The sequence below is a fragment of the Camelina sativa genome, chromosome 14 (genome assembly GCF_000633955.1).
Source record: "Camelina sativa cultivar DH55 chromosome 14, Cs, whole genome shotgun sequence".
In the NCBI taxonomy this organism is placed as follows: Eukaryota; Viridiplantae; Streptophyta; class Magnoliopsida; order Brassicales; family Brassicaceae; genus Camelina; species Camelina sativa.
The window spans coordinates 1,058,552-1,082,428 of NC_025698.1; the positions used below are offsets into that span (position 1 = coordinate 1,058,552).

The 23,877-nt window shown below is 36.4% G+C and overlaps 5 protein-coding genes and 1 long non-coding RNA gene across 21 annotated transcripts in view; 3 read left to right on the forward strand and 3 right to left on the reverse strand.

Annotated features, from left to right (window-relative positions):
* LOC104738817 lies at positions 1,542-5,765 on the forward strand. Of its 10 annotated transcripts, none has more exons than XR_002035014.1 (17): positions 1,542-1,679; positions 1,847-1,937; positions 2,022-2,077; positions 2,170-2,231; positions 2,325-2,364; positions 2,464-2,521; positions 2,670-2,759; positions 3,007-3,215; positions 3,311-3,368; positions 3,522-3,572; positions 3,651-3,766; positions 3,845-3,968; positions 4,100-4,156; positions 4,266-4,392; positions 4,555-4,662; positions 5,138-5,312; positions 5,442-5,765. It is a non-coding gene; the product is annotated as an uncharacterized LOC104738817 (long non-coding RNA). The 10 variants fall into 10 exon arrangements; XR_002035012.1 differs by having other exon boundaries at positions 2,670-2,737; positions 5,442-5,764; XR_002035018.1 differs by having other exon boundaries at positions 2,670-2,737; positions 4,273-4,392; positions 5,442-5,764.
* On the reverse strand, positions 8,188-9,705 carry LOC104738818 (uncharacterized isomerase BH0283-like). Of its 2 annotated transcripts, XM_010459027.2 has the most exons (5): positions 9,376-9,705; positions 8,936-9,229; positions 8,691-8,852; positions 8,508-8,591; positions 8,250-8,411 (listed from the first exon to the last, which is right to left on the reverse strand). In XM_010459027.2, exons 1-5 carry the CDS (start codon positions 9,616-9,618, stop codon positions 8,304-8,306), a joined length of 891 nt encoding a protein of 296 aa, XP_010457329.1. In that variant the 5' UTR covers positions 9,619-9,705; the 3' UTR covers positions 8,250-8,303. The 2 variants fall into 2 exon arrangements, with proteins under 2 accessions (XP_019091915.1, XP_010457329.1); XM_019236370.1 differs by lacking the exon at positions 8,508-8,591 and having other exon boundaries at positions 8,188-8,411; positions 8,747-8,852.
* On the reverse strand, positions 9,864-12,221 carry LOC104738819 (R3H domain-containing protein 4-like). Of its 2 annotated transcripts, none has more exons than XM_010459029.2 (7): positions 11,932-12,221; positions 11,659-11,729; positions 11,293-11,401; positions 10,862-10,944; positions 10,564-10,722; positions 10,361-10,462; positions 9,864-10,251 (listed from the first exon to the last, which is right to left on the reverse strand). In XM_010459029.2, the coding sequence occupies exons 1-7, from the start codon at positions 11,975-11,977 to the stop codon at positions 10,096-10,098; spliced, it is 726 nt and encodes a 241-aa protein (XP_010457331.1). In that variant the 5' UTR covers positions 11,978-12,221; the 3' UTR covers positions 9,864-10,095. The 2 variants fall into 2 exon arrangements, with proteins under 2 accessions (XP_010457331.1, XP_010457330.1); XM_010459028.2 differs by having other exon boundaries at positions 11,659-11,747.
* Positions 12,368-15,570, reverse strand: LOC104738820 (TVP38/TMEM64 family membrane protein slr0305-like). The gene is made up of 9 exons (XM_010459030.2): positions 15,060-15,570; positions 14,644-14,705; positions 14,451-14,505; positions 14,218-14,316; positions 13,944-14,030; positions 13,667-13,783; positions 13,267-13,359; positions 12,878-12,908; positions 12,368-12,715 (listed from the first exon to the last, which is right to left on the reverse strand). Exons 1-9 carry the CDS (start codon positions 15,150-15,152, stop codon positions 12,528-12,530), a joined length of 825 nt encoding a protein of 274 aa, XP_010457332.1. The 5' UTR covers positions 15,153-15,570; the 3' UTR covers positions 12,368-12,527.
* On the forward strand, positions 16,610-20,217 carry LOC104738821 (putative DUF21 domain-containing protein At1g03270). 2 transcript variants are annotated; one of them, XM_010459031.2, is made up of 13 exons: positions 16,610-16,968; positions 17,112-17,188; positions 17,284-17,367; positions 17,462-17,575; positions 17,849-17,995; positions 18,097-18,168; positions 18,419-18,486; positions 18,724-18,811; positions 18,901-18,974; positions 19,070-19,442; positions 19,589-19,635; positions 19,730-19,790; positions 19,889-20,217. In XM_010459031.2, the coding sequence occupies exons 1-13, from the start codon at positions 16,728-16,730 to the stop codon at positions 20,006-20,008; spliced, it is 1,566 nt and encodes a 521-aa protein (XP_010457333.1). In that variant the 5' UTR covers positions 16,610-16,727; the 3' UTR covers positions 20,009-20,217. The 2 variants fall into 2 exon arrangements, with proteins under 2 accessions (XP_010457333.1, XP_010457334.1); XM_010459032.2 differs by having other exon boundaries at positions 17,849-17,932.
* Positions 20,607-23,877, forward strand: part of LOC104738822 (general transcription factor IIE subunit 1-like) — a 6,265-nt gene continuing 2,994 nt past the window's right edge. For 2 of the 4 annotated variants that reach the window (XM_019236412.1, XM_019236415.1), the window contains exons 1-8: positions 20,607-20,715; positions 20,945-21,044; positions 21,207-21,329; positions 21,488-21,608; positions 21,934-22,047; positions 22,165-22,274; positions 22,371-22,554; positions 23,536-23,553. In XM_019236412.1, the coding sequence (XP_019091957.1) occupies positions 20,992-21,044; positions 21,207-21,329; positions 21,488-21,608; positions 21,934-22,047; positions 22,165-22,274; positions 22,371-22,554; positions 23,536-23,553 (723 nt within the window). In that variant the 5' untranslated portion in view covers positions 20,607-20,715; positions 20,945-20,991. Of the gene's footprint in view, positions 20,716-20,739; positions 20,854-20,944; positions 21,045-21,206; positions 21,330-21,487; positions 21,609-21,933; positions 22,048-22,164; positions 22,275-22,370; positions 22,555-23,535; positions 23,554-23,877 lie in introns of those variants that run through there. The other 2 variants (XM_019236413.1, XM_019236414.1) reach the window with 2 other exon arrangements.

The following is a 23,877-nucleotide window of genomic DNA, read 5'->3' on the forward strand; positions in this document are numbered from 1 at the left end:
GGGGGGGGGGGGGGGGGGGGGGGGGGAGATGAGAGAGGAAGAAAACGAAAGCTTCGGTGGAACCTTTTTATTTCTTTCTTTTGTTAATTTCCCCGGCCAATGAGAGACTGACACATATGAGATCAGAATCGATCCTAAAAATACTTAACTAAGAATCGATTTTAACCTTTATTATATTATGATTTATTTTTATCCTTAAGCATCCCTTTAAATACTACCGTTGTACGTGCTCTTAGGGGAACAGAACAAGAACAAGAACAAGAACAACAAATACTTTATCTTATAAAGCACAAATCACTTCACCATTCAAATGTTGCCAAATAGATTTTTCTATTTCATAATTTAAATAATTAAAATTAATTAAAACAAAATGAGAGAACGTGGCGCAACTTCCAGCCCAAAACAATTTTCTGAAAAAATGCTTTTTCTATTTTGCCGTAACAAAAAAAAATACATTTTTAGTTTTAAAAATAATTAAAAAATAATAATTTTATGCTATTAATCCCCTAAAATTTTTCTAATCCACCTCTAAGATTTTAATGAAAAAGTCCTAATATCACTCTCAATATAACAAATCATGATTTTTAATTAATAATCATACGTCCAAACTAATTGATTATTAATTAATTACTTACTAATTAATTACTTACTTCAAACTAATTGATTTTAATTTAGAAGTCTTAAAATTACTAATTAACAGTCCTAAAATTACTAATTAAATATTTCTTTAAACTAATTGATTATTAAAAACACATTATTCGTCATAAACCCACGATCTCTTTATCAGTTTAAAAAATTTATACATTAAATCACATAACAGTTTTATTTTAACAAAAACTTTCTAAACAAGAACATTCCATGGTTCCCATCACATTATCTATTTCTCAAATCAGAATTAGGTTATACAGAAACCAACGCTGCAAATCAAATCCCTTCCAAGAGTAAACCTCCACACCTCAATAAGGTAAATGGTTAGATCATCATCGCAAATATATTTACTTAATTTCTCTTCATGAGTTATTAATGTTAGAAGCACTGATTGACAAAAATTCAGATGGAACCATGGATTGGACATCGTCAATGACTAGATCAGACGTATACAATTCGAAGGCAAATAACGACCAGCATCGACCCCCGACATATACAAAATGGATGGTCAATTTAGAGGTAAAACAACAACACTTTGTATTTACATAGCAAACTTTCTTAAAAACTATTTTGTTAAGTCGACGTGAATATAGGATGCATCATCACTTACCAAAGATTTCTTCTTTTTGCAATAGATTGCTTTCTCAAATTTGTGATGATGGATGACTTTAGATCAGTATTTAGTATTTACTATAGCAATTGCAAGTATATACACAGTATATATATATATATAGATATTTTATAAAACATTAATAATATTTCAACCATATTAGAAGCATAAGAATTCCCGTACCAAGTACGGGGTTAATACTAGTACAACATAAAACCCCATCTCCGTCCGTTATTTATAAATATCTCTCTCTCTCTCTCTCTCTCTCTCTCTCGTACAAAAACAAAAACACAAAGAGAAGAGAGAGAGTGAGTGCGTTCTCTAGTGGACCCTCTCTTTCTCTCGTTGAATATGGGTTTTTGAAGAACAGAATTAGGGTTTATGATTCGATGACCCAAACAACAAAACAACAACGTCAATGGTAAGTATAAATTTACAAATTAGTTTGAAAATTCTAGGGTTTTTACTTGAGGGTTTCGTTCACTTGGGCTCTCTCTCTCTCTCTCTCTCTCTCTCTCTCTCTCTCTCTCTCTCTATTAGATTTACAAATTTACCATCTAATGCTTCTTCTTATTCTCTCTTTTGCAGGTCGCGGAGATGCTTCCAAGAATCAAAAACTAATTCTATAATGATTGATAGGTGTTTAATTGACTCATCAGACTACAATACGTCAACACAAGTGAGTTTGTATTCTGATTTCAATCCCAATTTTGTAGCAATTTGATTTTGGTATTCTCTCATACGGAGTGTGTTCCTGTTGCAGGAGGAGGAGGACACTTTTCACCGTCTCCATGTCTGTCAACGAGAATGCTAATTAAAGTAAGTCACGAATTTGGATTTGGTCTCGTTTGATCTTATATGTATTTGGTTTTTGTTTTGTCTTCTTGCTCCTAATGCTTCCATTTTCCAAGGAATCTGATGATGATGATGATGAGGATGTTGGTGGCCAAGAGTGTCTTCTCTTTCTTTTGGGGTGAGACTTGTTTCTCCACTTTATTTTTTCTTTTAATCTCTCTTGTTGTTGTTATGTTTGCTTAGTATACCTGGAAGGTTTGTCTAATTTTAGGTTTTTAACAAGAAGAGCCAAGAATCAGTTTCCCCGGAAGGTTTTTTTTCGTTTGCTCTGTATTCTGATTTCAATCAATCCCAATTCTGTAGCAATTTGATTTCGGTATTCTCTCATACGAAGAGTGTTCCTGTTGCAGCAGGAGGAGGGGGTTAAGGACACTTTTCACCGTCCCCTTGTCAATGAGATTGTTTGAAGTAAGTGAATATTACTATTCATTTGGTTTCTTTTGATCTGTTTAGTTTGTTTGTCTTCATAATCCTCCTAATGGTTTTCTCATTTAAATTGTTGTTCAAATTCATACTTGAAAATTGACTATGGCTTCTTCTAATTCTATATGTGCAGGTCAGAGACATGGATTGAAGAATGAAGGAGAAGAATGATGACCCGCACAACATCAACATCAATCAGTGGTAAATGGTTATCCCCTTCTTTGTAAGTTCAATTCCTGTTAAGTTTTGTTTAGCAGTAGAATATGGTACCAAGTGATGGATGATCGAAGAAGTACAAGCTTAAAAAAGTTATTGGTTTTTCTTAAAGGTTTTCACTTTGTTCTTTTGCTAATTCCATGTTTCAGACCTTGGGGATCTAGGGTTTATTTTCTGGTTTTCTCATTTAGGTTGTTGTTTGATTCAAACTTGAAAGCTAACGATGGTTTTCATTTAATTATATATATGTGCAGATCAGAGATAGTATGAAGGATGAAGAAGACTCTGACGGCTTAAGGTTTCATTTCAATCATCAACACAATCCATACAAAGAAAGACATCTTCAGTGATCCTAATGGAAGTTATAGGATACAATGAACTCTATGAAGTTGCTTTATGAAGTTGGTATTGATAAAATTTGGTTCACTTCACTTCTTCTGATTCTTCATGGCAAGATTTGAAGGTCTGATTGACAAATACTGTTCTGCTGCAACTTTTTGATTTCTACTCCCTAGTCTTGTTTTTGACTTTTTGATATAAAATCCATTTTTTTCTCAGGATCGAATGCGGAAAGCTGGTGATGTGTGCTTTGCTGAGGTCACTCGAGACTGTGATTGTAAGTTAATTTTCACTTAATCATGCATACTTTCGTAGCAATATATGCCAATATCTTTCTTCCTTTTATCAGCTTTGAGAAGTGTTTTGTTTGGGATATATGCCAATACTTTGTGTCTTTCTCTCACATGACTATTTTTAATTATATTATCAGGAATGGTGTCGTCGGCTACACCAGTTATGACGACATGAAGTATGCGGTAAGGTAACTCTGTTCTTCTCTCTTGCTGTATTGCATGCTATTATTTTGTATAATTACTGATGTTCAAAGTTGTGATTTCAGATAAGGAAACGCAATGTCACAGAATTCAGAAACCCCTGGCCTAGAGCTTTTATCCGGGTTTGGTAGATGCTTCATTCATACCACATATGTGACTTTTGTACTCTCAATTTTGTTAGGTAAAAATCAGTGTTGGCTCAATTGAAATCATGATTTCACATGTTTATATTCATGTTATGTCTGTGTTTTCTGCTCAGGCTAAGTAATATGAAAGCTCTCTGTCAAGAAGCCCAAGCAGAAGCAGAAGTCGTAGTCGTAGCGGCGGTCGCAGACTCGCAGCCGTAGCCTTAGCAGGAGCAAGAGCCCAAGGAAGGATCTGAGGTATTATGTTTGTTATCACTGAACTTTCATTATCCCCATTTTCAACAACTAAAAATGGAGTTGTGTGTTTATCAATATGTGATTCCATTATCCTTTCTACTATATAGCATGACAAAAAAGTTGATGTGCAGGTGCAGAGGTAATCTTCTATTTGGAGCGATCAAACTGAAACACTAACTTTGAATCAGGTGTATTTTGTGTTTCTAAATCTGGGTTCGCTCCAAGTTTAGAGTAAGACTCATGTGAACAGTTTCACCACTTGATATTACTAAACGTGTTATCTATTTTGTTTGAAAGATGGCAGTGGTTGAGTCTTATGCTTGGGGGCAAGAAATCAGACACTGCACAATTGCCTGCAACTATCACTTCGTTAGTTGTTGAAGGGATATCCCAAAATACAACTGGTAGTATATTTGTCCCAGAGGTAAGTTTCAAGCTTTGATATCTTGAATGAAAGTGAAGATTTTCTAGATAAGTGTTTTATCATTGCTCGTGGGAATATGAGATTTTATTTGCTGAAGAATCAAGGTTTAATAGTTTTACACATATGAGTGGAAGAGTGATTCATATGTTTTCTCTCCTTCAGCTGTGAATGAATTTCGAGACAACCATGTCGCAGTCTTCTATGATTCTATCCTTCATGCTTTTCTGTTGAACTCAGAGGAAAAAACGTGGTGGTGTTGCTGTAGAAACGGTAAATATCTGGTTCTAAATTGTAGAAACTGTGCGTTTATGGGGGATAAAATCAATTTTCTTGATCTACTGTAATCAAAGATAATATCTATGCAGTCAAATATACAATTTGTGGTTAGCATATGTTGATGTGCAGGTCCGTATGGTGATTGGTGAGACAATATTGTGAACGATGGTTACATTTATACAATGTCGTGTGATTCCTTTTACTAGTATCTTACGATTACGAACTCTAATTTAGGTTGCATGTTTCCATTCTTATGTTGCGTATCGTCTCAAACTTAGGTTTTAAGTAGCTTCTTTAGGTGGCATGAGTTTAGCTCTTGAAACACTATCTGGTCATTGATGTTGATGTTGTGTAATGGTGTATTGTATTGTATTGATTCTATTCTTTTAGTCATGGCTTTTGAGACACTCGATTGTAATGCAATTATCCCTGGTTGATGGGTTTTCTCTTTGATTATAACTCATTGCAGATGTGGATGTTAGTATGAATACTCATCTCAAAAGCCGTGAAACTAACTCTGAAAGGGAAAAACCCCGGTTACATTAGACCAATTTAAGTGTTATGTTCTTCCGTACAGTTTAAATCTCGAGAGTCGAGACTTTGTTGGTTGAAGACACACCAAGAATCAAAGCCAACTGCTGGTGGTAATAAAACACATTTCTTTCTCAGCTTCATCCTTTCTCAAACCATGACAAGTTTTAAGCATCTGTATTCTTCTGGTTTCTCGGGGTTGATTCTCAATTTCTCATATTCATCTCTTTCTCTTATGAAAGAATGGGTATCACAGGGATGTCGACAGGTCGAGGGCGGGGTCGTGGACGCGGATCCCAGGTTTTTTTAAGTAATGACAATAGAGGATTGTGTGTTGTTTATGAGGCCAATCTCCTGAAGATATCTTTTCTTTTTGCGTGGGAAAAAAGATGAACCGAGCAAACGAAATTCAAACCGGGTTCAGATTTATAATACTAAACCGACTGAGAACATGTACAAAAGTACAAACAATTTTTGGTTTAGATAAAACAGAGGAAATAAACAAAATTAAGATTCCAAACCGGATTCAGATTTACAATACTAAACCGATAGGTAACAATACATTATATTTTTATTATTATTTATATTTTTATATTGCATTTATTTGTTAAATATTAGAAATTTTCTAAATAGAGGAATAACTAAATTTCCTGAACGTTTACGCAGCTAAATATTTATATTAATTTTTAAACTCGTAATATACTTTATGATTATTTAGTTTGTTTTGTTTATGATTTGAGATTCTATTTTGATTTTTAATTATTATAACAAAAAAGGATCTAAATACATAGTAAGTCATTTATATGGTATCATTAAGTCACATTTTTTCTAATGATTTAATTATTTTACCTAGTTTTAGTTAAATCAACTTAATTTTTATATGCCAAATATTATAATATTAATAATGTTGAAAAATCATGTATTTTCAAAAAAAAATAATTTTACATATTTGTAATATTTTAAAATTTTATTAAGTTTAAATCTATTAATTATAATATTTAGATAAATGTGAATCAAAGTTTTTCTTACATTAAGAATCAAACCTCACATGTTTTGGAAAACAAAATATGAATCAAATTGTTGTTTTATTTGTTTGCAAAAGATTCAGAAATAGAATATCTTCAGTACACAATAGAATGTGTGCTTAAATTCATAGTTTCTGTTTTCATATTGATTATGCTGTATTTTTTTAGTTGGAATGGTATGTAAAATATTTAGGAAACAAAATTTGAAGTAATGCTATTTTTAGAAATTATTGAGAGATTAATTTTGTAAATAAGTTTCTAAATAAGTACAATTAAAAGGATAAAACCCAAAATGTACTTAAAAAATGTATATATAGATAGATAGGTAAAAGAAGAAATAAAAATTCCAAACCAGGTTGAGATTTACAATACTAAACCGAGAGGGAACAATACAAAAGGTACAAACAATTTTTGGTTCAGATAAAACGTAAAACAGAGGCAATAAAGAAAATTAAGATTCTCATCAGGGTTCAGATTAACAATACTAAACTGTTTGGGAACTTATACAAAAAAAAGTAACAAACAATTTTTGGTCAGATACTAAAAGAATAATTAACCAATCGATTTGAGGAGGAGAGCTTTACAAATAACGGAATCGTAAGGGAGTGACAGCTGCAAATAATTGATTGGCCACAAAATATGAATGTAAAATATGGCGAGATGAAAAGTTGAAGCTGCTAAGAGCAATTTGAAGTGGTAGTCAATAATCTTCGATGAGCTCAGCCTAGTAGCCGCTTATGCTTGTATGTGGATACGTGTCTTTATCTTGTTCAATAAAGTGAGTCTGTGGTTTTTTGCGATTTATGTTAGAATATTCGTAGTTGTAATGAGGCATAGCGGAAGAACATTCAAAGCCGAAAAGCAGACAATTTAAGCAACTCGTAGATGTATTGATCAAGAAAGAAGACCCCAATAGAGTTCTTCGGTCAACTGCTTTAGATCATCTCTATTGAAGGGTTATTATTTTTAGGCTCTTATAACTTTTTATCATTAAATTTTGTATTTTTTGAAAATAAGAACTTTTTGAAGGTTAATTAAAATTATTCTACTCCAATAGTACAATTTTAATTGGGATTCTTATTTATCAAATTTTCAAAATAAAAATTTTGATTTATGTCAAACTTTTGCAGTATTTTCTTAACCAAATCATCTTTCAATTAATGAAACTATCTAGAAGTTGCTCATTCGATAATCTTTCTTTACCAGCTATGTCTTTTTAATTTACTTTTGAAAATACCCATACACCTTTATCAGTGCTTATGAACAAACTAGAAGAGCCCGAGACGGAAGAGCTCTTCGAGCGGTTCTTGCAAACATCCGCAACCCTACCAGTAAACATAGAAGCGAGATCTCTCCTGAACAGAGCCGGCCAAGAGTACAAGCAGGTGCTTGCGGCCGTCAGATAATATAGGCATTAATCGGCATTTTTCCTTGTAAAGTTCTCTTGGTCTGATGGCAGTGGAAGACCCACGTTATGGATGTAAGTGCCACCGGTAGCAGTTGAAATATATAAGAACATTTATAATAGACAAAGTTATTTAAGTGGCAAAGTGGTTTAGATTCGTTTGAAAAACCCTTGAGGTAAGGGGCTCGAATCCTAGCCCCTCTGCTAAGTCTTCAGTTTGCTTATCTGTTATTGTGTCAATGTTGAGTCCTGAAAATAGTACTTCACATAAAACAGAGGAGTTGGGGAAGAGAGGAATTAGAGACAGTGAAGAAGGATAAGGAAGAAGCTTGCTCCGTAGCACAAAAACTTCATGAGATTACATGAGGGAGAAGCAAAGACGTAGTATAGGAACCGAGAAGGATTAGTCTGATTGGTTTTGCGACAATGTTGTTAACGTTTTCGATTCTCCCGAATTTTATGGGAGTTGTTACCTCCTTATTTCTCTAGGGGGATATAGACAAAATGTATAAAAATATCTTAGCCTTGGAGGAAAGATTCTTAGTAAGAAAATCATACTGTTAAAAAAAGATATCAATATTGTCAACTTAAAAGACAACTAAACCACATCTGATGATTGTGTGTGTGTACTTAATTAAAATAAAAGATACTGATTTATTTATTTTTAGCCAAATTCAGACTAAGACGCAACCTTCCATAACAGTGATTGCTTTGCCTCTCAGCAGAACCCTCTGTTTCTCTTTGTCCAGATGAACCTTCATAGTTCCGCCTCTCCTTGAAGCCTAACACACAATTTTCAAATACCCAAGTCATTCTTCAGGAACTAAGATCGAAAGTGGTCTCAAAAGCCTGTCCAGAGAGAGAGAGAGAGAGAGAACCTGGTAGGCCAGGAAATCACATTTGTTCATCTTGAGGCTCCAGTAATGTGCCAAGGCACAATGCGCACTTCCAGTAACAGGGTCCTTTTTAAGTAAAAAAGCAAAAAAGGGCTAGGTCATGTTTTCTTTTGCTGTTTCGATCACTCGCTCTTAAAAGTCTAAAGACTCTATTGGTATAATTACCTCATTGACCCCTAATCTGGGGGCAAAGTAGCGGCTACAGAAATCAAATGTAGAACCTGGAGAAGCAGCGGCAGTCACCATCATTCCTTCACAAGGGCATTTCGATATCTCATCTAGTCTTGGCTGCAACTCAACGACTGACTCCCAAGATGAAAGCACAACCTGCAATGAATCTGAGCGTTAGCTCAATGGCGCCTTAGCAAGAGTAGAAAAATATGGAGACAGTTGCTGAAAATGTATATTACGAGGATGTCTTTCTCTGTGGCTTTAACATCAACAATGGTAGCCCCATTCATGGCTTTGGAGAACAAAGAGAGATCATCATCACCGTAGTTGACTTGGAAAGTTGGGACAACAGGGAAATCCAATTCGATGGAGAAGGTTGGTGATTCCTCTTCATCATCATCATCATCTTTGAGCTGTTTAGTAGCTGTTAGAATCCCTGATCTTGTGGCGAACTCAACTGTTTCCGAATCAATCAAACCGGTTGAGAAGAGAACGTGAGCAGATGCTAACGTTGCATGACCACAAAGATCCACCTGCAATAAAACCACAAAAGAGAGAGTCTCAAGATCTACCAATGGTGTCAAATCAATTTCATAAAAAGTTAACTCCCAAAAAAAAGTCAACCAAACAATTTAAAAGCAAAAAGAAACTGTAGCAGCGAGCGATTAAAGTAGCGGACCTCAGCGACTGGAGTAAACCACCGGAGACGGAAGCGAGGGAAAGCATCGCCGGAGACGGTGGTGACGGGAGTGAGGAAACACGTCTCGGAGATGTTGAACTCGGTAGCAAGAGACTGAAGCCACGAGTCGTCTCTCTCGTTATCGTCGTCAAGAAAGCATACAGCAGCCGGGTTCCCTTTGAAGGCGGATTCAGCGAATGCATCAACGATCAAGTACTTGACTCTCTTTTTCCCGGCCGCCATTTTTGTTTGACCCAAGTTTTTGTTTCCTTTTTTTTTTTGTGAACTCTGTTTATTTGGTCGCTCACACTGAGTTCTCTCACTCAAATCAATACACAATATAATTAAATAAATAAAAAAGCATAACTGTGACTATTCTTTTACCAAATAGAAATAAAATTGACTTGTGGGGTGACTTGGAGCTCCCAACTGTACTTAGAGTTGAGAGGCAGTGGCTAATATGACACTGCTGCGAGAGACACCCTACCTTTCATGAAAACACAGTCTAGTTCTAATAATAAGACCGTACAACTCAGTGAATTCACAATCCGTACAAATTGAGAGAATACAACACAAGCTTACAGAATACCACATCACGTAGGGGAAGTAGCAAAGCGAGAGAGAGTCTTTCGATATTTTTGCTGCGTACAGAGCCTTTCAAATTGAGGCCTATGCAGCTTTTCTTTTATTCATATAAAATTACAGAGCTAGAAAGGAGTGTTACCAAGCTCCTTCCTTTGACATCCTAAGGAAATGGGCAAGGCTAATGCTCGGTTTCTCGCCTGAATTCCCGATATTTTTCCATTTGATGCTTGTTTTCTTCATTGCTATCCTTCCTATTTGTTCTGTTGCAGTTGTTGATACCAAATTGTGGTACTGCTCCAAAGAAAAAGAGTTAGTTTGTTTCAGTTGTTACTCTCTACATCTTTATCCCACATTTTAACAGAACATATGTAGCTCAAAAATATGTCGTGGCTCATCATACCTCACAAACCCCGTGCAAAAGCAATCTATGGAATGGGTCTTGAACCTTGAGATCAAGGACATCTCCTTCACCACCTTCCTCTATGAAATGACTTATACAGTTCTGTAGAAAATAATAATTAACAATTCTGAAGTCTTAAGAGCAAAAGGTCTATAGTTTCATGTATGGGCTTAAATTGTCATCTCAGAAGAATCTATATATACCTCATATCCCTCGATTAGTTCTGGTAAAAAGCTACGTCGAAGAGCATCTCTTGTCCTACAGTCTATTCTTCGCCAAGCATTCAAGACAGCGGTTTTATCAGCATCCATATGACCTCTCTGCCTCACGGATGACCGATTCAAGGAATCCATGATATTGGCCTGACAAGAACACAAGATTTTAGCTATAATTAAGACTTACACCAAGTATGTAAAACCAAGTCACACATTATTTTCAGATCATTATTACAATAACTTCTACTTCTTCTGAGACTCAGTCCCAAAAGACAGCTAGAATTACCTCCTTGTCCATGTCTATGCTTCTAAATTTGTCCCAATCTCCAACATTAGTCAAAGAAAAGGCAGAGGGTGGCACATCATCACCTATTGAGAGCATTCGTAGAGTCAGTGAAATCATGAACCTAACACCGAACCGAGTAAGAAAAACATGGCTAATCCTAAGTAAATTAGAAATTAATACACGAAGATGGAAATTTTGAATGGAATGTTATACTCCCTTTGTTTCAAAATATAAGATGTTTTGAGTAAAGCGCAAGCAGATTAAGAAATGACCACCTTAAAAAAAATTTAACCAATTACAAACAAGACTGCATAATATAAAGTATTAAACTAATCTAAAAGTTAACTAGAAACTTGAAAACATCTTATATTATGAAACAAAAAAACTTCTCTAAACATCCTATATTATGAAACGGAGGGAGTATTAATTACCCCATGGTGGTGGAGCAAACAAGCCTCTGATTTCTTGGGCATCTAAACGAGGAACAAGTTCCATCAGAATACGATCATTTAACCACCTACGAGATCGCCGGTTACTAACCTGCATTAACAATAAAAAAAAAACTCATTACCTACTACATATAAACCTAGAAATTCATCTTGATCTCCTGTCTCATATAACCAATCAATCTTTGAATGAATAATGCAGAAAAATCACATCTCAAGTACTGTATTAATAAGAGAATACCAAAATGATACCAGGATAAACAAAAAAAATTGGCTGTACAACACAATGGACAACATTTCCCAGCAAATTGAATGAGAAAATCAAACAAGAGCGAAAAGGAAGGCACTCACTTGTCCTGTGAGGCTCTCAAGGGCCTCAATTTTCTTCTCAAGCGAGAGGCCACGAGAAGCAGAAGTATCTCCTGCACGTAAACCCCCCCCTAAGCAATTCACTCCCAAGAAACAAATAAAAAAACAATTCCCTATATAAATCAGAAACCCTAATTCCCCCAATACAGAAAGTTTTCGAATTTAAGGAAACGGTACCAAAACACGGGCCTATCTCACTCACTGATTATCCCATTCCATCTGCTTAGAAAAAAGTTGAACACTTTTGAATTTTACCTCTAAGAAGGCTCTCATCTCGCCGCATGACATTGGTAGCCGCCATGATTCAACAAATGGGGGATATATGAGGAAATCGGCTAATTTCAACAGAAAAAAAAAAACCGAGCCACGAGACGCTTCTCTTTCAAAGGAAGACTCTTTCTCTTTCACGACAGGATTCGAAGGTATAATTGCGGTTACGCGACAAGGCAAGCCACCACGAGAATGAACGGAGACGAAGGAAGCAAAGGATTTGGGAATTCCAAGTTTTGCAGACGCAAAAACGTATCAAATCAGTTCAGAGCCATGGAATATGCCGGAATTTTTATATTTCAAACCCGACCCGACCCGTCCCGACCCGTCCGACAAGGACTGAACTAAAATTAATTTCCGTTTAATTAGTATACCACCGGTTTCTTACAAAACTCTAGTAAATAAAATATAAATTAACCAATTGAAGGAAGAAAAATAGGATTAAACGGTGATTAAATTGGTATTATGAATCTCTCTCTCTCTATATATGATGATGCTATACAAAAACGTATCTAACATTCTCCTCCGTAAAAAAATTTCGCGAAATTTACAAACTCGAGAGGTTTCTTCTGGTCTTTTTCCTATTCAAGTGTATTGGATGGGTCGATCCTGATAACGAGGGACTCCTGTTGTAGATCCGATGGTGGTTCTGCGATGGGGAGCACAGAAGCGTCGTCATTCTTCTTCCCATCTAAATCAATGCCATTATCAGCCAATGCTTTGTCCAAGGATGATTTCGCCACTCTTGTTACGCATATTATTAGGATTACTGCACCCACATCATTCAAAATCCACAAAAAAAAAAAAAAAAAAAACGGGTTACTTATCCACTGGCCTAAACACAGACCACAGAGTGTCATTCCAATGTTAACAACCAAGTGAAGCTAGCTAGATATATATATATTTGGAAATGATTACAGAAGAGACTTACCAGCTAGAGCAACGCCAACCATCATAATTACCTGCATCCACAAGTGCCGAAGGAGGAGCAATCCGATTAATAATGCAAGGGGACAGATATACTTCAAAGCAATAAAACCGCAGCTATTACTTCATATGCATGCAGATGCAACACTACCGCAATGTTAATCCTTACATATAGGATGTTTTCAATAAATCCCATACGATAAGACCTAATTTAAACTTCTTTTGGGACAAGCTGTTATTTTTCTTACAATACAAACTTAAAACCTAGTGTTCTCAATATAAATCATAAGTGATAAGTAACCACGCACTACACACTAGAATATCTTCACGCAAGCTGATCTACGATAATTTCCAATCTAGTAGTCAATTGGAAATAAATGAGTGAAAACTTACCCAACGAAATACTGACACCTCATGCCATCCATGTGTAATATCAGAAAGATCTTTAAGAGTAGTTCCAACATAAACTAGCGCAAACGTAATGGGCTGTTACATCAAAGCATTTCAGAATATTAGTACTACTGTTACAGATAATATTAGCAATCAGCACTTTTACATGGATGCTAACTTAAAAACAGGTTCAAGTTGTTTTCTCAGTTTCTCCCCTTTAGTGTCAATCTATGAATTGAGTATATACAACACTCCATTTGAATGAGCCAAAACCACAATTACTGATCCTCAAGAATATAGTAGTTCTTGGGTGTAAAACAAAAATCAAAGCGATTGGCTCTTCTTCCACCACTATCAAAGTATAAAGGCAACATACAAGCGAATTTTAAAGAAATGTCAGTACCATCATTCCCAACCAAGTGGCCAGCATGTATTCCCCTAAGCGAACAGGGGTTACAGATAGGAGGTAATTCAACATATTGAAGGGCAGTATGGGGACAACGCGTAGCAGCAAGACTATCTGTAAAGCAAGAAAATAACAATGTAGTTAGTAGTCAATCATTTAAATGTAGCGAGAAATTTGAGGACCTTTTTCATACTGTTGGTCCCAGATCTAACTTCTAGGAAGAAAATCGAACTGTCAATTAATTAATTGAGAGAGTGCTACTAGATTGTCATGCCTTGAAGCCAGATTTTTGAATTGCGACTGAAACAGCTTGAAACTTTGGATAATGCTTTATTTTTGAGGTGACATAAGATCTACCAATCTGCATGATACCAGCAAAACAAAAGATAAATCATTAGCAACAGTGAGATAGCCAAGAATGCCACACTTGGCCAAATTGCCTGGTTGTGAAGATGCACAAAAACAGGAATCAGTCACTTCTGTAGTTAGAACAAGCAACACCATTGCAAGCGAAATATACTAAAATAGACAATATCAAAGAGACATACCGTTCTACCAAGCAGAAATGCCGCTGTTGCACCTAATGTAGCTCCAAGAGAGTCGGCTACAAATCCTACTGGCAGGCCAAAAAGATAACCACCACCTAGCTGCAGAGAGAAAATTAAGACTATAAGAACAGGGATTAAAATTTCTAGTATTTTACATTGTAACGTAAAATTATGAACAAACATCTTCGAAAAGCACTCTAGATGTCACTACATAGTTATGAATCCACACATACCGTGAGTACAGAAGCAGGAACCGCCACAATTGTGAGAGGAATATAAGCCAATGCCCTGCAAATTTCAAGGAGGTAGAAAAGGCTTATCAAAAGATTATATAAGGAAGCAAGAAATCAATAGCAAAATAAACCAATATAAGTGGTAGAAAGTAGAGTATGAAACCAAAACAAGTAGCAAGCATGGAAAACTTACAATGCAAGTGGACCAAAAGGTCCAAGATCTTCCTTAATCCATAACAAGAAGTCCTTCAATTTCTGCAGAAAGGGAACATAACAATGATTCTAAATCAGATATAAATTACCATTCGCCTGATCTATGACAACAGCACTACTACGACCAAGTCTAGCAAATTTCTTGATTAATTTCATAAGCAAATCAAAGACCTCTCGCTTAGCTAAAACTACTGATCTTCATAAAAAGTGAATTAATGAAGAGTTACACAATATAGCTACCGAGCAATACTATTCTCAAACAGAGATATAGTAATCAAGCGAGTTCCAGAAGTACTCCGCTCTGTAAATATCCAAGCATAGAAGATACTATCGTTGCTACATTATCACTAAAAGCTACCAATAGAAATGAGTGGGAGAGAGGGAGAGAGAAATTGCCTGCTCGACAGGGAGAAAAGTGAAGGCGGTGATGATAACAACAAGGAGGAGCAGAGAGATTGCGATTCGAAAAGTGGATGGAGAGAATGACATCGCCGCCACATACAAGGATCTGAGGCGACGGCGCCACCAAGGGCTCGAATGATCATCCTCCGCACCGTCGTAGCCATATTGACCTCCATTAATACAAGCTCCTGGCTTCAGCCACGGCCTCGCCCTTAGGCCCTCCACTTTCGCCAGATTTTTTGTTTACCTCACTAAAACGAAATCGTGTCTCTTCTCGCCGCTTTAGACTTCGCCGACGATTCCGGAGATATGCTTCAGCAGACGCGTCGCCTCTCTCTCCTCGGATTGGGAAAACGATACATGCGATTGAGAGAGAGAGAGAGGGGTGTTGCGGAAATGGATAGAGAGAGAGATTGCAAAGATGGAGAAGCTTGTGCTTCAATTCTTCGATTTCACTGTTTCTTCGATCTTGAGATTTTCTGCTGCGTCTCGCTCGTTCCGGCTTCACTGTAAAAAAAAAAAAAAAAAAAAAAAAANTTCCGCGTAAACTCTTTTTGGGCCATTAATTGTCCAACTAGTAAGCTAATAGTTCGGCCCCAGAGGCCCATACAAAGCAAATCAAAAATTTACTAAGATATTATTACCGAAGAATTAAGTGATACTACTGGTTTACACTTATATAAAAGTATAAAACCCATCTCGGATTACAGTAATTATTAATAATCTCAATCACGTTGACCATTAAGAGATCTTTAGTGTTACAACTTGCGTTGGGCAGGACAAAAATGGTGTAGCTTTTCAAGAGTTGATCTTTTGGGTTCTCTCGAATGGTGTAGCTTTTGTCGATATAACCTACAATTGGATACCGAGGAAAAACAACAAATGTGCAGACATACTGGCCAAAAAAGGAATCACGGGAAATTCTCCTCTTTATTATTATCGACATGCACCTAACTTTTTATTTCCCCTGTTACATTGTGAAGAACAACTTTATTAAACAACTTTATCATTAATAAAGTTATATTAGTAAAAAAAAAAACGATAGCTTTTGTCACTTGTAAATATTTTTTTCCTAACGGTAAAAAATACATTCGATAAATCTGGAGAATAATAATTGCCATGGGAGGTAATTAAGATGTATCTTTCTCGAGCGTTTAAAACCGGTGGAGGCAAGAAATTAATAAGAACGATAGCTCGCTCGCTCGCTCACTCGTACTTCATAATTATCACGTGTCGTAGAAAGATCAAAAGAAGTATCAAAAAACGAAAATTAAAATAAAATAACACATGAGTAAAAAAATACTACTCTCTCCATTTTAAAATATAGAAATAAATAATATAAAAAACTAAATTAATGTAAAAATTGTATAGAAACTTGAAAGTTTCGTAATAAAACAAAAAGCTTTTATAAAATATTTTATAATTTGAAACTGAGGAGAAGAAAAGAAAAAAAAAAAAAAAAAACGCATGTTGGATGCTGACGTGTCAGGTGGTCCATGTATCCCCGTATCAAAAGCCCTTTTCATCGTCTTCACTCTAGTCTTCTTCACAGCAAAAAACCTTTCACATCACAACATTCTCTCTCTCTATCTCTCTCTCTAGGTAGCTATCTCCGTAGCTGTTTTTTTGTCTCTCTTCAAGCGACCAAATCGAAGCGTGGCAATGGTTGTTCTGAGCACTCTGGCGTTGGTAAGAGCCGCCTACTCGCTGAACAGTTTCGTCTTTGAAGCGGAAGACATCCGATTCGGTTCGCCGTGGTGGTTCGTAGTCGTCGGTGTGGCGTGTTTCCTCGTTCTCTTCGCTGGGATAATGTCGGGACTCACGCTTGGGCTAATGTCCCTTGGTCTCGTTGAGCTTGAGATTCTCCAGCAGAGTGGTTCCTCCGCCGAGAAAAAACAGTCCGGTACGGCTGCTCTATATATATTTGTTTTTCCCCCGTGATCAGAACTGTCGTTGCCTTGGTTCTCAATATCTGTGTAATATTTGATCTGTCGTTAGTACAAAGTTACATACTTTACTTGCTAATTATGTCTGTGGCTGTGGCAGCTGCTATTTTGCCTGTGGTTAAGAAGCAGCATCAACTTCTCGTGACTCTACTTCTATGCAATGCAGCTGCCATGGAGGTAAAATCCTTAATTTGCTACCCCTGATTTATGACGATACATTACTATTTTTATTGCACCTCAGAATTAAGTGAATTTTACCTTTTTAATTTCAGGCTCTTCCTATATGCCTGGATAAGATATTCCACCCTTTCGTGGCTGTTTTACTTTCAGTTACTTTTGTTCTTGCTTTTGGAGAGGTAACTTCCTTTACATATCGACCGTCTTGGTATATCAGTTGTGATATATTCTCTACTTTCCAATCATCTGATAGTAATTGGAATTTCTTACTAGATAATTCCGCAAGCTATATGCTCGAGATACGGACTTGCTGTTGGCGCTAATTTTTTGTGGCTGGTTCGCGTTTTGATGATTATCTGCTTTCCCATTGCTTACCCTATCGGAAAGGTGATATTTTCGTTATCAGTTAACCTTGGTGTTTGCTTTTTGTTTGACTAGTTCCTACAATAGTCAATTAAGTTATGTTACAACCATGGAACAATTGAGAGATTTGTTGAAAAATCTAGCAATGTCTTTTAAGAAGTGGGAGGTACTTGGTAGAGCTAACTGCATTGATTGTATCATCAACACAAGTTGATACATTTATTTATTATGTCAGAGTGGTATGCACCTGTAGTATCTTTACTTACTTTTCTCAACGTTTTAATTATATGACCTCAGGTTCTTGATGCTGTAATTGGGCATAGTGACACACTCTTTAGGCGAGCTCAGCTGAAAGCCCTTGTCTCAATTCACAGCCAGGAGGTAGTTGCTCTTTGTGATCTAACTAGACAAATCCAGAACGGGAAAGGACAGAGATATTACGCTGTAACCTTGTCTGATTTGTGAAGTAGTTGATTAAGTTACTTGATTATCATAAGTATTTCTGTTTCCAGCTCTCATTGACATGCTATTTCTCTCCGACATAGGCTGGTAAAGGGGGTGAACTGACACACGAGGAAACAATGATTATAAGCGGAGCCTTGGATTTGAGCCAGAAGGTATGTATCTGAATTAGCGCCTACTTATCTGAAACCAGTTATGTTGTTTGAAGTGATTTGCTTATTATGCCTCACTGATCCAGATTTAGACTCCTCATCTCCATGAAAATTTGTTACATAAGGTTGCATATGGAGGATGCCTATACTTTGATTCTTTAGCCTTCCAATTTAAACCACACTTTATTTATTTAGTGCTTCAAGGTTACTTCCAATGGTCTAATTCATATGCTTTCATTTACTGGAAGTTCAGACTGCTGAGGAGGCTATGACGCCAATTGAATCAACATTTTCGCTAGATGTAAATACAAAGTTAGACTGGTGAGTTACGGTTAGAGCTGACCTTTTTTTCAACGATTTGCTTTCTCCATCTGTCAAGTCAAGTCAAATCTCTTTCAAAGGAAAACAATTGAAAAATCCATTGGGATCGTTGGTTTATAATCCATATTGTTAACTGCTATACAGAGTAGTAGAGTGTAAGTTCTTTTCCTTGGTCTATCTGCTTAGTAATAGCGCATGGTGGTTTGATATCGTGAATTTCCCACCTTGTTAATTCAGGGAAACAGTTGGAAAAATACTTTCGCGAGGTCATAGCCGAATCCCGGTCTACTTGGGGAATCCTAAAAATATCATTGGGCTTCTATTGGTAATCCTGTCAAAAAATTTGCATTGCTTCATCGTACTGAACACTATTAGATTTACTTATTTCTCACTGTATCTGCTGCTGTTTACTAGGTTAAGAGTCTTCTAACTGTACGAGCTGAGACAGAAGCACCTGTAAGTTCGGTTTCCATCAGGAAGATCCCAAGGTATCTATCTTGCTTCCCTGAGCTTGGCTTGACCTACTCATCATATGTTTCCCACATGAAAATAAGTATAAAGTTCCCATGCATTGCCTTTCCAGGGTTCCATCAGACATGCCATTGTACGATATCCTCAATGAATTTCAAAAGGGAAGCAGTCACATGGCTGCAGTTGTCAAAGTTAAAGACAAAGATAAAAAGAATAACATGCAGTTGCTGAGTAATGTCGAAACACCCAAAGAATATATGAAGTTTTACCAGACTAGTAATCTAACGACTCCTTTGCTGAAGCATGAATCCCATGATGTCGTTGTTGATGTTGATAATGTACCAAAGCATGTGAAAAACAGGGGAAGAAATTTCCAACAGAACGGTATTGTGACAAGAGACTTGCCGTGTTTGTTGGAAGATAACGAGGATGCAGAAGTGATTGGCATCATCACGTTAGAGGATGTCTTTGAAGAACTTCTACAAGTATGATCATATACTTTTTTTAATATATACTTTTCCTTCTCTGGTTTGGTCCTCTGCGCGTGTTAATCATCACCGTGACTTCAAAAATCTCTCTTTTACACATATTTTTCCATATGCATTTAACTTTGGTGAAACTGAAAATGCAGGCAGAAATCGTAGATGAAACAGATGTTTACATTGACGTACATAAAAGGTATTGTAGTGGTATTACTTCTGAGTCACTTCTCTAATACTTACAAAAGGTTCACTATAAAGCAAAAATGCATCATATTTTGCCATAATTTCAGGATACGTGTGGCGGCGGCTGCAGCAGCTGCTGTATCATCCATAACCCGTGCTTCACCAGGGGTAAGCAAGGAACATTGGCTGATCAAATCATCGGAAACTTAGTGAATCAAAAAAATTGAAAACTTATGGGGTATTAACGACTAGTGTGTGTGGTACAGGAGGTTCAAAGCAAGGTAGGACAAACCGTGAAGAAGAAGCTTGTTGGGAGAGAAGCTCGCAGTACAAAAAATTACACAACAAAAGTCACGGAGACTCTTTTCGCGGAATCAGATAGATAGTGTTTAGCTTCTATTGCTAATCTAAGGTTGAAGGTTCGACGTCATGTCTCTTAGAACTTAGTTTGTTGTATGTTGTGTGTGTCAATACGAAGTTGGAATAATGAGGGAATAAGAAAAGTAAAGAGTTCTGTATCTTTCTAAACCAATAGAATGGTACATACCGGTTTGAGCAGCTCTAACGGTATGAAGTTATGGCCACTTGAGTTAAAGTACGGTGACAAACAATTGACAAAGTAAATTTCGCTGACGAAAACTATTTGTCTAAATCACTCTTTTAGTTAAAAGCAAGGTAGGATAGGACAATGATTCATTTTAGTTGTGGATTAGATGGATGATTTTGTGAATCTTGTGTAAAATTATAATTGAAATTAAGTCAATATTTTCAGTAAGAAAAATAAAAAAATCTGTGTAATTTAATTTAACAAGTAAAATAAAAGCTAAAAAATATATTGTTAATGAAAAATATCAAAAGACAAAGAATTTAAATCTGATTATTTGGAAATCTATATTTTAAAATTAAAGGGAGGTTAATGCTGCAGTACATAAATGAACACAAACTAAAACAGTTAAAAAGAAAAAAAAAATATTAAAAGGATTAGAAAAAAAACACAAGAGTGACTTTCAACGCTATTTGACAATTCGTTTTCGTACTCCCTTTCTCCTCTCTATCGCCGTATTATCTCCCTCATTCTCGAACATTGCCGGCGGTAAGCTTCATCCATCTTCCTCTTCTAGTGATCTTAAAAGTACCAGAGAGATTTTAATTAACCTAGCTTAGCTGGGTTCTACTTGTTACTTGGAATTGAGTTGATCCCTCTAGCTGACGTATAAACCCTAATTTCGTGGTCCTTTTTTCTCATCTCTCCTTAACTTTGTTAGTTACTTATTCGGCGATTGATCGATCTGTTCTAAGTTTATCCTCTGTATCAAATGCAGATTTTTGTATCAAACACGAAGCTAATACTGGTTCTTCGGCTGGGTCCATGGATAAATCAGGCCCGGTGCAGAAAACTGTTGTGATCCAGCCATTTGTCAAGTAACTCTCTTCTATCACTTTTTTTTTTTTTTTTTTTTTTTTNTTTGAATTACAATCATAGCAGGCACTTTTTTTTGTTTGTTTGTGTGACTAAAATCCTCACATATATGTTCAAATAGTTCCATTACCAATTGTATTCTATGTTTGCTTTACATTATTTAGGTTGGTGAGGCTTGTAGCGAGAGCTTTCTATGATGATTATACTACGAAAAGCGATAATCAGCAGAAATCTGCAAAGAGTGACAACCGAGGGATTGCCGCTGTGGTGCTTGATGCGCTGACCAGGTTTTGTGTGCTCACATCTCCCTGTCACCTGGGTTTTAAGGATATTTGCTTTGATTAACTTTTGAAACTTGATGAGGGGTATGTGTAAGGTTGATATTGCTTTGATTAGCTATTTAAACCCGCTGTAATTTCACTGGCTCTCATTTCTGGTGTTCTAGGCGGCAGTGGGTTAGAGAAGAAGACTTGGCAAAAGATTTGCAGTTACACGCCAAGCAACTTCGAAAAATTATAAGACTCTTTGAAGAACAAAAATTGATTATGCGTGACCACCGGAAAGAGGTTTGTGCAGATACTATGTTCTTTCAGTTTGTTATATAGTAGTCTTTTCTTTACACAATAAGTAGCATATTGTCATAGAATATCTAGATTATAACACTGATTTAAAAACACGAGTGTGAGAAAATGATTGGTTGGCTACTTTCTTTTTTGTGTGTTTCTTCTGTTGACCTGTAGGGTTGATATTTATGGATTCCTATTAAATTTGTTTCTCCCTTGTCGAACTTGTTCCACCACGTGTTCTATTTGGTTCGAATGTTTTGCTTGTCTTTAATCCCTTAACATTTCTTTCCTTTTCTACTTTATTGATTCACAATCTTTTCAATAGACTGCAAAGGGTGTAAAGATGTATAGTGCTGCAGTGGCTGCCACAAGCGATGGCCGAGCAGAGGACAAAGTTAAGCTCCACACCCACTCGTATTGTTGTCTCGATTATGCACAGGTATGCTTCTTCTTGTCCCCAAATTTTTACTATTCCGTTTGCTGTACTTTGTTAAAATTGTCTCTAATCAAACTTCCCCTGTACTTTGTTAAACTTGCACTTTTTCTTTTCTTACAGATATCTGATGTTGTTCGTTGTAAACTGCACCGGATGAAAAAAAAGCTCAAAGATGAGCTAGAAGATAAGAATACTGTTCAGGAGTATGGCTGTCCTAACTGCCAAAGGAAGTAAAGTCCATTACTCTTTATGTTCTTATAATCTTTTTACATTTATGAGTGGTATTATGTTTACGAAAGCTGAATAGATTTTTGTTTCTGGTTTAGATATAATGCGCTGGATGCTCTGAGATTAATTTCTATGCTAGACGATTCTTTTCATTGTGAAAATTGCAATAGTGAACTTGTTGTGGAGTGTAACAAGCTAACTTCCGAAGAAGTAGTAGATGGAGATGATAATGGAAGGAGACGACGGCGGGAAAAACTAAAAGATATGCTTCAGAAGTTGGAGGTCTGTGTTTATTGTTTTAGCGGTTCAGTTCAATTTTCTATAAAATTTGATAAAGCTTCACTGAAGCGTTGCATCGTTCCATATTCATGATGACACCACAATGATGATCTTGATTTAGAATTTTTATTTTGGGAGATCATATCTTAAATTACCAATGCTTGAGAAATAAGGGGTCCGTAGCTGTATTTTTAATTTTTAATTAATGTCTCCTTGGTGGTTGGTGTTATGTTCATAATCTAGGTTGCACTGAAACGGGTACGGGAACAGGAATCGGGTACGGAAACGGGGACGGAAAACGGTGAAGTAAAAATTTATAGATACGGGTACGGTATGGGTACTTCAATAAACATATAAGAAAATATACCCATACCTTGAATAAGAGGGGATTAGTAAAGCTAATGGGAAAAGGAGAGAGGGGAAAAGAGTCTAGAAAGTAGAAAAACATGAAGAAATGAAAATATGCTTATGATAAGAGTGCTTTGAATGAAATGAAATGGATGCAAATATCAAAAAATTCGATGTTATCTTCCCCTAAAGCATCTAAGGCGTCCCCATAGAGTCCCGTAGAGTTTCCGTCCCCAACATGTCCCCGTACCGGGGACGACTACCAAATAGACGTACCCGTGCATCATAGTTCATAATTACTTTTGATAAGGAAATGTTAATTTTTGCTCTTGCAACAATCTCTATATTCTATATTAAGAATTGAGTATTGTTTCCCAGTGCAATCTTCTTTTCATGCGTAACTCTTTTTTTGTTTTTAGAATAAAGGGCTGCATTTTTACTTTAGCCATGCTGGTATACTAGCTCATCCTCGACGTCATCTCATACTTACTTTTAAGTTAACAGTTGAAAATTGTCTCTGTGATATACGGTGCTGTTTTTAGCGATTAGTTCTGCTTAAATCCTTGGTTGTGTTTTCTCTTATTCTGGCGTTAGTTATGTTGTTTGTGAGTGACACAATTTGAGTATCAAGTGCAGGCTCAAATGAAACCTCTGGTGGATCAATTAGACAGAATAAAAGATCTACCTATTCCTGAATTTGGATCTTTTCTGGCATGGGAGGCTCGTGCCGCTATGGCTGCTCGCGCAAATGGTGATCTTAACCCTAATGATCCTTTGAGGTCACAGGGTGGGTATGGTTCAACACCAATGCCATTTCTCGGAGAGACAAAGGTGATCATTAGTTACACTTTTCAATGTTTATAGAAGTGTAATGTTATAATGCAAGATGAGGCAGTGGTATTGTAATCAAATTTTCACTTTGTTTCTCCAGCCAGTTAATGTTTATGCATATTCATCTGCAAAGTATCCCTGCATTTT

What these genes read in the sequence shown, in the direction of transcription:
- LOC104738818 (XM_010459027.2), bottom strand. Translation starts at nt 9,618, where the DNA reads ATGGCGGCCGGGAAAAAGAGAGTCAAGTACTTGATCGTTGATGCATTC. An exon ending in GGTTTACTCCAGTCGCTGAG is followed by an intron (nt 9,230 to 9,375) that starts GTCCGCTACTTT and finishes GTTTTATTGCAG; the next exon opens with GTGGATCTTTGTGGTCATGC. An exon ending in CCAGATTAGGGGTCAATGAG is followed by an intron (nt 8,592 to 8,690) that starts GTAATTATACCA and finishes TTACTTAAAAAG; the next exon opens with GACCCTGTTACTGGAAGTGC.
- LOC104738819 (XM_010459028.2), bottom strand. Translation starts at nt 11,977, where the DNA reads ATGGCGGCTACCAATGTCATGCGGCGAGATGAGAGCCTTCTTAGAG. An exon ending in AGATGAGAGCCTTCTTAGAG is followed by an intron (nt 11,748 to 11,931) that starts GTAAAATTCAAA and finishes TGAATTGCTTAG; the next exon opens with GGGGGGGTTTACGTGCAGGA. An exon ending in TTTTGCACGGGGTTTGTGAG is followed by an intron (nt 10,252 to 10,360) that starts GTATGATGAGCC and finishes TCTTTGGAGCAG; the next exon opens with TACCACAATTTGGTATCAAC.
- LOC104738820 (XM_010459030.2), bottom strand. Translation starts at nt 15,152, where the DNA reads ATGTCATTCTCTCCATCCACTTTTCGAATCGCAATCTCTCTGCTCCTC. An exon ending in CCTTTTGGTCCACTTGCATT is followed by an intron (nt 14,506 to 14,643) that starts GTAAGTTTTCCA and finishes TGAAATTTGCAG; the next exon opens with GGCATTGGCTTATATTCCTC. An exon ending in GGTTGGCGTTGCTCTAGCTG is followed by an intron (nt 12,716 to 12,877) that starts GTAAGTCTCTTC and finishes ATGTGGGTGCAG; the next exon opens with TAATCCTAATAATATGCGTA.
- LOC104738821 (XM_010459031.2), top strand. Translation starts at nt 16,728, where the DNA reads ATGGTTGTTCTGAGCACTCTGGCGTTGGTAAGAGCCGCCTACTCGCTG. An exon ending in GTAAATACAAAGTTAGACTG is followed by an intron (nt 18,487 to 18,723) that starts GTGAGTTACGGT and finishes TTGTTAATTCAG; the next exon opens with GGAAACAGTTGGAAAAATAC. An exon ending in TCCATCAGGAAGATCCCAAG is followed by an intron (nt 18,975 to 19,069) that starts GTATCTATCTTG and finishes TTGCCTTTCCAG; the next exon opens with GGTTCCATCAGACATGCCAT.